This window comes from Mixophyes fleayi, chromosome 10, assembly GCF_038048845.1.
Source record: "Mixophyes fleayi isolate aMixFle1 chromosome 10, aMixFle1.hap1, whole genome shotgun sequence".
Taxonomy (NCBI): Eukaryota; Metazoa; Chordata; class Amphibia; order Anura; family Limnodynastidae; genus Mixophyes; species Mixophyes fleayi.
In genome coordinates, this window is record NC_134411.1 from 39188169 (window position 1) to 39199132 (window position 10964).

Genomic DNA, 10964 nt, shown 5'->3' on the forward strand with positions numbered 1-10964 from the left:
AAACAGGTATTGGTATTGCTCCTACAGATTACTCAGCACTTTACAGAGAATATTTAATCATTCACACCACTCCTTGCCAGTGGAGCTTACAATCTATATTCCCTATCACACACACACTAGGGTAGTTTTCCTCAGTACCCAATTAACCTACCAATATGTTTTTCGACTTGAGGAAACCGGAGCACCTGCAGGAAACCCAAGCGAACACGGTGAGAACATACAAACTCCAGCAGATAGGGACATGGTCAAAAAAACGAACCCAAGACACCAGCGCTACAAGGCAGCAATGCTAACAACTGTGCGATTGTACCACCATTCCACTCTTTTATTCAGTTTACTGATGATTTATCCAGTAGATAAAACTAGAGAAATCATGATTACTTTCAATTAACTAACTGCAGTTTGACAACTTAACTTTGTCTAAAAAAAACACCTAATAGTGTTTAGGCGATTTTTTTTTTTTTTATATTATAATTTTTTTTAATAACTTAATTTATAAATAAGATTAACCAAACACAGACAAAGCTGGACAGAGTGAAATCAATGTTTTTTTTTAAGGTGGAAGGTGGCCTGATGGCGTAGTGTGTGAGCTTATGAAGTTATGTTACAGCTACATATTTAAATTGATACAATAAAATTTAGATTTTAGAATATATTATGTATATTTTTGGAATAAATATAGTTCAGCCTTCTTTCCTGTTTAATTTATCCATGATTTTTTCAGTCAGACCTCCACATTGTGTGGGTTTGGACCGATCTGGTCTGCACTAAACATCTGTATTGATCAATCAAATAGACAAAACAATATTTATAAAAGGGGACAAAGGACACAGATCAATAGTCACATTAATTTTGCCTAATGAAAAAGTTGGACATTTTAAATACTTGTGGAATACCACCAGAGGGCAGCAGAGTATCATTCTCATTTTTATTGTTCTCCTATAATATACAAGTAATGCTAAAAGATGTATAAACGTCTGTAAATAATATCTTTATACATCTTTTCTGATGTCTTTGCTTTACCATTCATTAGGAAAATTGGTGTATTATTAAGAAGGTTTCCTGATGATTGATTATGGGGAATGACCAGTGGACCAAGACAGTTCAAATTGTAACTGCCCGAGCATCAGCTGCCGTCCTGCCCCTCGGCTCAGTCTGTCCCTAATGTGAATGTTTCAAAATGTAATCTGACTTGTAAATGTGTGACCTACCTAGATGTAGAAGACACCAATGGCCAGGACTATATAGATAACAAGACGGAGGATTAACATTGTACCAAGGATACACGAGAGATGGACAGTTACCCAGTAGGTGGAGAACTACAAGTTAAAGTTCTATCCTATCCATGAGCCAATTGGTAAAAGACTTCAAATTAGACCTGGACAAAGGAGAAGACATTGAACCCATCCAACGCTTTATTTTCTGTAGTCATTGCACCGTGTCTTAACTCTCACCAGCATATAAATAGCTGATTGCTGAAAATATCCCGTCTAAGTGGAATATTATACTCTGACTGCTGAGCTATCAGCTGAACCATCAAAATATTTGGACAATGTCCGTGGGCTGCTAGTAATGGCTTCCATAATGACCCCCCCCCCTCGGGGGACTGAGTGGGCCGAGATGCTGAGACACCTTCACCGTTAGTCGTCTTTTTGTCATAACTCATTCTCCTTATGTTTGGGTTTTGGCAAGGTCCTGCGGCTCATTGAGTGAGGTCATGATGTTTTGCAGATATTTTAAGCTTTCCGCTAGCGTAGAGGTCACAGGGGTGAAAACTGTTCATGTCTCGATGAATTAAAAATAATTCATGGCTCCACACCCTATTTCTCAATCACTAGAAGAGGGATTGATCAACACCATACAGGCCGTAGTCGGGCGCCACGGGCCGTCCTCGGGGAGGTTCAGTGCTGGGGGAAAGTTCTTGACTTTTATTCAATGACTAAATTATTCTATATCTGTAAATGCCAAAGGTGGGGATTGCTAGAAAGACATTATGATTATCAGAGCAGCCAATGGGCAGAGCAGATCAGTTTGGTGAAATGTCCTTTCGGTGAGGAGCTCGGACCACGGAGTCTATAGAGGAACTGATGCATTTATATCACATCTTATATCACGACAGATGTAAATGTCCTTCAGATACTAATCATTCTCTAAATATATTGTAATAATGTGGGTGGATTAAAGTGTCCCCTATATCAGGACTGGCCTATCGTGGGCCAGTATAGACCTGCAGACACCACATAGACTAATATAGGACCTGGACAATGTACTTATACTGATAGCGTGAAAAGTGTGGAAAGATGAATAATAAAAAGTAGGAAGTAAGGAAATAAGGGGGGGGGGGGGGGGGGCAATGGGGGTAAGAGGCCAGTAGTCCCTGGGCCATTCTCAAAGATGACAAAAGGGAAGATCATCCTAGGTTACTAAGCAACGTGCATTTATCTATCTATCTATCTACCTATCTATCTATCTATCTATCTATCTATCTCTTATCTATTATCTATCTAATATCTATCTATCTATCTCTTCTCTATCTATCTATCTATCTATCTATCTATCTATCTATCTATCATATATCTATCTATCTCTTATCTATCTATCTATCTATCTATTTATCTATCATAAATCTATCTCTATCTATCTATATATCTATTTATCATATATCTATCTATCTATCTATCTATCTATCTATCTATCTATCTATCTATCTATCTATCATATATCTATCTATCTATCATATATCTATCTATCTATCTATTTATCTATCATAAATCTATCTCTATCTATCTATCTATTTATCTATCATAAATCTATCTATCTATCTATCAATTATCTATCTATCTATCTCTTCTCTATCTATCTATCTATCTATCTATCTATCTATCTATATATCTATCATATATCTATCTATCTATCTATCTATCATATATCTATCTATCTGTCTATCTATCTATCTATCTATCTATCTATCTATCTATCTATCTCTTATCTATCTATCTATCTATTATCTATCTATCTAATATCTATCTATCTATCTATCTTCTATCTATCTATCTATCTATCTATCTATCTATCTCTTCTCTATCTATCTATCTGTTATCTATCTATCTCTATCTATCTATCTCTTCTCTATCTATCTATTCATTTCTTATCTATCTATCTATCTATCTATCTATCTATTTATCTATCATAAATCTATCTATCTATCTATCTATCTATCTATCTATCTATCTATCAATTATCTATCTATCTATCTCTTCTCTATCTATCTATCTATCTATCTATCTATCTATCTATCTATCTATCTATCTATCTCTTATCTATCTATCTATTATCTATCTATCTAATATCTATCTATCTCTTCTCTATCTATCTATCTATCTATCTATCTATCTATCTATCTATTATCTATCTATCTAATATCTATCTATCTATCTATCTATCTATCTATCTCTTCTCTATCTATCTATCTATCTCTTCTCTATCTATCTATCTATCTGTTATCTATCTATCTATCTATCTATCTCTTCTCTATCTATCTATCTATCTATCTATCTATCTATCTATCTTTTATCTATCTATCTATTTATCTATCTATCTCTTCTCTATCTATCTATTTATTTCTTATCTATCTATCTATCTATCTATCTATCTATCTATCTATCTATCTCTTCTTTATCTATCTATCTATTTATTTCTTATCTATCTATCTATCTATCTATCTATCTATCTATCTATCTATCTATCTATCATATATCTAATATTTATCTATCTATCTCTTTTCTATCTATCTATCTATCTCTCTATCTATCTCTTCTCTATCTATCTATCTATTTATTTCTTATCTATCTATCTATCTATCATATATCTAATATCTATCTAAGATCGATCTATCTATCTAAGATCGATCTATCTATCCATCTATCTATCTATCTATCTATCTATCTATCTATCTATCTATCTAATATATATCTATCTATCTATCTCTTCTCTATCTCTCTGTTATCCATCTATCTATCTATCTCTTCTCTATCTATCTATCTATCTATCTATCTATCTCTTCTCTATCTATCTATCTATCTATCTATCTATCTATCTATCTATCTATCTATCTATCTATTTCTTATCTATTTATCTATCTAACATCACATCTATCTCATATCTATCTAAGATCGATCTATCTATCTATCTCTATCTATCTATCTATCTATCTATCTAATAACTATCTATCTATCTATCTATCATATATCTATCTATCTATCTATCTATCTATCTATCTCTTCTCTATCTATCTATCATATATCTATCTATCTATCTATCTATCTATCTATCTATCTATCTATCTGTTATCTATCTATCTATCTTTTCTCTATCTATCTATCTATTTCTTATCTATCTATTATCTATCTATCTATCTATCTATCTATCTATCTATCTATCTATCTATCTATCTATCTATCTCTTCTCTATCTATATCTATCTATCTATCTATCTATCTATCTATCTATTTCTTATCTATCTATCTATCTATCTATCTATCTATCTATCTATCTATCTATCTATCTAACATCACATCTATCTCATATCTATCTATCTAAGATCGATCTATCTATCCGTCTATCTCTTATCTATCTATCTATCTATCATACATCTGTCTATCTACCTGCTATCTGTCCCATATTTATCTATCTACAGTAACAGTAATGGGTTAATGATTGCTCTCTTACACTCTGTGCTCGATATGATCCTCAGATTGTCAGCCCACGCTCCACAGAGATGTACAGTGGAAAATCTTATTGTGAATTTAGCAACTATACAAACATATCAGACACACTTGTGGCTTGCGGTCTGGTGAGGTGTACCTAACCACCAACTCAGTCTGATATCTGTCTCATGTGACCTTGGGCAACCTACCCTATACATTGGTATGCTCTGTGTACTAATAATAGATTGTAAACTCTTTGTGCCAGAAACTCAGGGACAATTATTTGTTTTGTGCTGGACAAATATATTGTGCAACCAACATTTATTTTTTTTGCATTATGAAATGTTAGGGAAGTTTTGGCCATGATGTAAAATGTTATGTTAGATAATACATTATACTGTCCTTATTACAGATCATGAAATATATATAATAACACATGATATTTTTAAAGCAGGTTAGCATCTACTTGTGGCACTCTAGCGGATGTGAAACTACAAGTGCCAGCATATCCTGGCAGCCAGAAGTTGTCCAATGATGGCCATACACCATGTGATTGGCAGCTGTCATTGTCACAAGTATAGTTTTAATAGTTGGTATGTTGGGGGGGCAAATTGGCATTAACACGGTCGCAGCAAGATCAGCCCATGTGACCAGCTTATATCTAAACCTTACAACACAGCTTGTTTTATTACAGAGCTATTTGACTGCCTAATACTTTTTTTCTGAATTAAGGGACGATTTCAAACAAAATATATTACCACCTCCAATGCCTTATAATGAGGACTCTCCCTTGTGAGCCCCTTCCTCTTTGCCAGTGGGACCCTAAATAAAACAATTTAGCCTCCACACACAAGGACTTGCATATATTGCCCAGTGTGGGTAATTTCTGCCCCATTCCCCTTCATAACAGCGCTTGAGACCACTAACCCGATAGATAGATTAAATCATTGGTGGATTGAAGCAGCTCCATGAGGGCATACCATCAACTGATTGGCCAGTATTAATTGTTTAAGAAATTAAACTGGACCTTTATTTGAAGGCAATTGATGTACAAATTATTGAGCAGTTCCTACAGATTGGGCATTGCGTGTAATACTGATTATACCCATAGGTGGCAGTAGAGTACCACTTCAGGTGTGGTTGTCACATCCAGACCATGTACTGGAATGGGCACATTCTGTAGGATTGACATAATTACTGCCTACACAGTACTAAGACTTGGACAAGTTTATTTAGCACAATAGGATGAATAACAGAAAATACTAAAAGATAAATTAGTGTGTGAGCTGTTTGCTATGTATATGGGCTCCTGTGTATCTGCCAATTCCAAGACCACAGAGCTGGACATCAATGTACAACATGTGGCACAATTCACTGGGAAATTGGATGTAAACGGCACATTCTATATCAGCTCTGTACTCAGAACACTTTCATAAATGGCTCGAATTATCTCTCACAGTGTCGTTCTATTACACCTGTATCTTTCTCCAGCTTATACGTAACTAGTAGCTTCAAATACCAGCAATGCTTCTGACTGCAGGATGTGCTCGGCCTTCCAGTTACAGAGAGACAGATTGCATAAGCGTGTTCTATACATTTATAGCACAGTAATGGGCGGCCCTGGGGCCGCATGTGGCCCTCTGAGTCTTCAGCTGCGCCCCCCCACTGCTTCCTCCTTTGTGGTCAAATTTATTTTTTATAGCTTATAACACTTGTTTATCATACATTAAACTTCCTGCCGACATGTTATTATTGACAGGTGTTTTTTACTAAACGTAATGTTTTAACTTATTATTGAGATTAAGGGTAATATGTGGCCCTTTTGAATTTCAGAGGGCCACTAATGTAACAGTACCTGAAGAGTATCCCGTCGTCCAGCACTGGTCTAAGATAACCACTTTTCCACTAGAGGGCGCTCTGCTGCAATAAATGGACCATTTTTCCATTTTTCTATCTTTCTAATAGTAGAATACTGTAACGTAATGGTTACTTATTGTGATATCTATGTTTTAAGGCCAAGTTAAAGCAATGCTGGGGTGAATTGATTGCTATATATCTCAAAGGACAATAAATATGCTGTAATCAATCTATAGCCACTAATCACATTGCATTGGTCTAACTTGCAGTAGATCATTGTTAATTTCTGATTGGCTGCTGCGATTTGCTCCATAATCGTGTTTTTGTTCATTTTTTATTAAATAGATCATTTGTGTCCTGGGTGGTAAGTTTATACAACACTCTTTGGACTTTACATTAGACTTGAACTGTCCCACACTGATCTTCCCTCAATGGCTAAATAAAATAGTTGATAATATATATATATTTTTTTACAGTGACTTTGAGGCTACAAAAACAGATGAACATTGACGTATACCTCTAGATAACATATGGATCTGCCCTATATAATGGGGGTCTATCAATATTGAATTGTAATGTATTAGAGAAGTATTGGACCCAATTGCAGTCTTTACATAGAAAAATCAGGGATATAAATAAGTATGTCCTTATTACTGCTTGAAATGATGCACAAGGAGAGCAACCCTGATATTTGATTTATTATAGAACATGGACTAGTCCCCTGTCAGTGTCATTAAATAGCCGTCTTACTGTCGTTGTACAGGTAGGCGATACCACATCTCATTTTCTGGACGACAGGTGTTTGTGTCTATAGTTCAGCAGATCACAATTCTAAATATAAAATAAAGCGTCAAGCAAAGACTTCAGGTGAATTTTTTGTTTTATTATAGTTCAATGTAACCCATCTGAATGTATAATAAAATGTTACATGTTTATAACTCTCAAAGGGATTGCAAAAATACAAATACAGACATCACATTTGACGACCAATATCTTCATAAAATAAGAGATATAATGCCCGTATATAATAATTCAGGTAAAAAAATAAACTTCTGTGTTGGACAATACAAAACATAAACAGTAGCAATTAAATATTTATCTTTAACATATACAAATAAAAACACAAAACAAAAAAACAAAAAACTAAAACGTAGATTGCACTTAAGGTTTGAAGTTCAAGTATTAGGTAACGGTTCACATGGAACCGTCAAAAGTTCATTTGGATTGTCCATTAAGGGTATTGTGGATTATAGTCACTTTGTAACAAGTCCATTGTGGGGGGGTGGGGGGAAAGTTTCAGGGAATTAACCCTTGTTGCCAGAGGCGCAACCAACATCATCTGTTTGCTTCACTGACAGTCAGAAGAGGTTGAGACTGGATTGTCTCAGGCTGAGGTCAGATAATTCAGCTTTGTAACCCTACAGCTAGACTCCAGGTGAAAGGTCCGAAGTAATCTGTGTACTGCGGTGTCTCGAGTTCTGGACCCTTCACTACTGTCACAATACATTGGGTTAAAAAGTCCTCGAATGCACCTGGTCCATGACTAAGCACCACAAGTTCCAACACTCACATTAACCCCATCAAGTTTTTTTTATATCTTTGGTACGATCTTTCAGTGCTTACTTACACAAAAGGTCCTTACAAGTGCAAAGTAATACATCCCATATTGGCCCAGAAAAGTCCTCGACTTCTACTGAATGATGGTAAATCCACAATTCTGAAGACCATTCCCAGATCAACATACTTCAACGTATCATAATACTTTAACTGTATGCCAGGCTCCTTGCACCCTCTCTCCAGTTCCCTCCTGGGTTTCACTGGGCTGGGAACGAGGAATTCCATGTGCTCTCCTAAGTAGGAGACCTTTTCCCTTCACTTCTTGCAGAAATCTCCACTTGTTGCGTCTCTGCTTTAAGTCCTGAGCAAGGTCTGCCACATTTTGCCCTTTGTCTTGGACAGACCGCCCTGGCGGCTTGTGGATGTTCTGCTACCGTCCAACAGCTGTTGTTGGGCACCAGGGTTGCTTCTTGCCACGCTGGTGCTCACCCACCATGGTTTCATTTTGCCATCCACAACAGGCAGGAGAAGCTTCCTGTCGGGAATGGACCTTCTCCTTCTACCATAGCCCTGGGAGCTGATTTTCCTGGCTGGAGCTGTGCTGTCCTTGTCTTTGTCGGTGTACTGGTAGATTTGGTTAGCCAGGGTGTGGACTATGCACGTGCCAAACTTGCAACCCCTGGAAGAGATTTGTGGGTAGTTGCTGAAACTGTGTCTATATCTCTTCACACGGATGTGGGCACCATTGCTGCAAGAGGAAAACAGGACCACTGTTAGACAACGGATTATAGGCTTTCCAATTACAATCCCGTTGATTCCAGACCACCCATTCTATGTATGTTTAGTTAAGCCTCTCATGTACCCAATATTATAACTCATTGTGTACAGTGCCACGGAATATGTTGGCTCTATATACAAAAGGTCATCGTTGAACAAAAAAAAAACACAAAAGCTTGCAAAACTCTGCACATTGCAACCAACCCCCACTCTGCTCTTTCAGAAAATGCTTATAACAAGAGCCAACACAACCCTTGCACCGTGGTTGAGAAACATTAAACAGAGAACAACCTATATCTATATATATATATATATATATTTAAAAGCAATTACCTGCTCTCAGGCACCAGCGAGTCCTTTGTGTCTTCTGTTTTGACGAAAGAAAATTGCGAAGTTGCATCACTATTTTGGAAAGGTAGCTGTAAGTTTGCCTGGAGATCTCTCTTGACAAGTTTCATCCCAAGTAAATTCCATCTAAAGGTGCACAGAACAGGTTTGATTAGAGACTTATCCAGCCCTATGACATCAAGTGACTGTGCACTTCTAGGAAAAGTCAACATTCATTTTATTTGAATAAACTTACTTTTTTCTATCTCCCAGAGTCACTTCCATTCTCTCTGTAGCGGAACCAAGGAAGGTCAGATAGCTGATGTGTAATAAGAACACGTAAGCCAATTCCATTCTGGATGAGATCCTGGTGGAGGGAAAAAAAAATATGAAGTATTTAGAAGGGATGTCAGGAATGTTATGTACAGCCCGTAAACATAATTCCTATTTGCAGGAATCTCGCTGTCCTCATACTAATCTTTCACTGTTTACTTAGTATTTTATCAGCTAAACAAACACAGAATTCTCACAAAAATGCCAATGCACCAGCTAAGCCTCCCCTAGAGGACTCTGCATTGCACGAAATTCTGTATGATAAATTCCCCATGCTAATGAATATCATATGCAGGTTTTATAAGAAGATAAGTGCACAAGGAAAATTCTATTAGTAATATCACAGTTCAGTGAATGGAATTTTCCCCTTGGCAATATAATAATACAAGTACTATCAGAGCAGAAGAGCTTGGAAAATAAAATCCCTTCCCCAATTTGCAAAATGATACATGAAAAATAAAACCTACCTGATGTGTGGATTGGAGAACCCAGAGATTTCTTGCAGAAAGTTGTAATCCAAAGTTTGTGAGTTATATTCTCTGTTGAGTTGTTCTCTGTCCTCTGTCCGATCTGAGCTCCTACATCGTCTTTTATAGACAGCCCGGGGGGGCGTGGCCCGAGCTTGACTGACATCTCTGTGCTGTGTATACAGCTACTAAATTGATGATGGTATCTGAGTAATAAGATGCTATTGTACAGCAGCACTGAGGGAATAAGTAGGTTGTTTCAAAACTCAATCCTGCTCATTTTGCAGCCAGGACTTTTGCCTAATAAGGTCTGTTTGGGAATATTTGGAGTAAATAAGATAGAGAGGTTTATATTTGGGGTCTGCACATTAGGTAACTTAATCCTTATGCACAAGGTGTTGAATGCAGACATAATACACAGATATTGTTACACTGAGATATGAGCTTATATTGTCATATATCATTTGTGTGAGGCAGTTTGAGAAGTGAAATATTGTCGCTGATGTATTAAATATTCTCATTTACAGACAGGTCTATTCTGCAATGTATATACATTATATATTTGATACAACAGAACAAGTATATAATTAAGACCCTCGCAATGCAGGGTCCCCGGGGGTCTCCACTACAAGTTACCATGACAGGTATTAATATCTGGGTTATTTTAGTGTAGATAAAATGATGAGAGTTCAGATGCCAAACTGGTGAATCACTGGGCACAGCTACCCCAGGGCACATGCTGTCATAGTGCTAGGGGCACATAGTGATGGCAATACAGAGAATGAGACAAGAATCAACAATGGTTGTAATAAATACCAAAAATTGCATTATTTAATCCCCGGGAGTCCCTGACAGCGAGTTGTGTAATCATCTGAACTGTTTGGTGTCAGGATAATGATTAGATCCCGGCACATCTCCTGACAGTAATAATAAAGTCCCTT

General features: G+C 36.6%; 1 protein-coding gene across 1 annotated transcript; it reads right to left on the reverse strand.

The window, feature by feature from the left end:
• Nucleotides 1-7424: 7424 nt before the first annotated feature.
• Nucleotides 7425-10150, reverse strand: ADM (adrenomedullin). The gene is made up of 4 exons (XM_075187503.1): nucleotides 10024-10150; nucleotides 9480-9590; nucleotides 9230-9370; nucleotides 7425-8867 (listed from the first exon to the last, which is right to left on the reverse strand). Exons 2-4 carry the CDS (start codon nucleotides 9575-9577, stop codon nucleotides 8474-8476), a joined length of 633 nt encoding a protein of 210 aa, XP_075043604.1. The 5' UTR covers nucleotides 9578-9590; nucleotides 10024-10150; the 3' UTR covers nucleotides 7425-8473.
• Between the last annotated feature and the right edge of the window lie 814 nt (nucleotides 10151-10964).

What these genes read in the sequence shown, in the direction of transcription:
- ADM (XM_075187503.1), bottom strand. Translation starts at nt 9,577, where the DNA reads ATGGAATTGGCTTACGTGTTCTTATTACACATCAGCTATCTGACCTTC. An exon ending in ACTCTGGGAGATAGAAAAAA is followed by an intron (nt 9,371 to 9,479) that starts GTAAGTTTATTC and finishes GTGCACCTTTAG; the next exon opens with ATGGAATTTACTTGGGATGA. An exon ending in TCGCTGGTGCCTGAGAGCAG is followed by an intron (nt 8,868 to 9,229) that starts GTAATTGCTTTT and finishes TTCCTCTTGCAG; the next exon opens with CAATGGTGCCCACATCCGTG.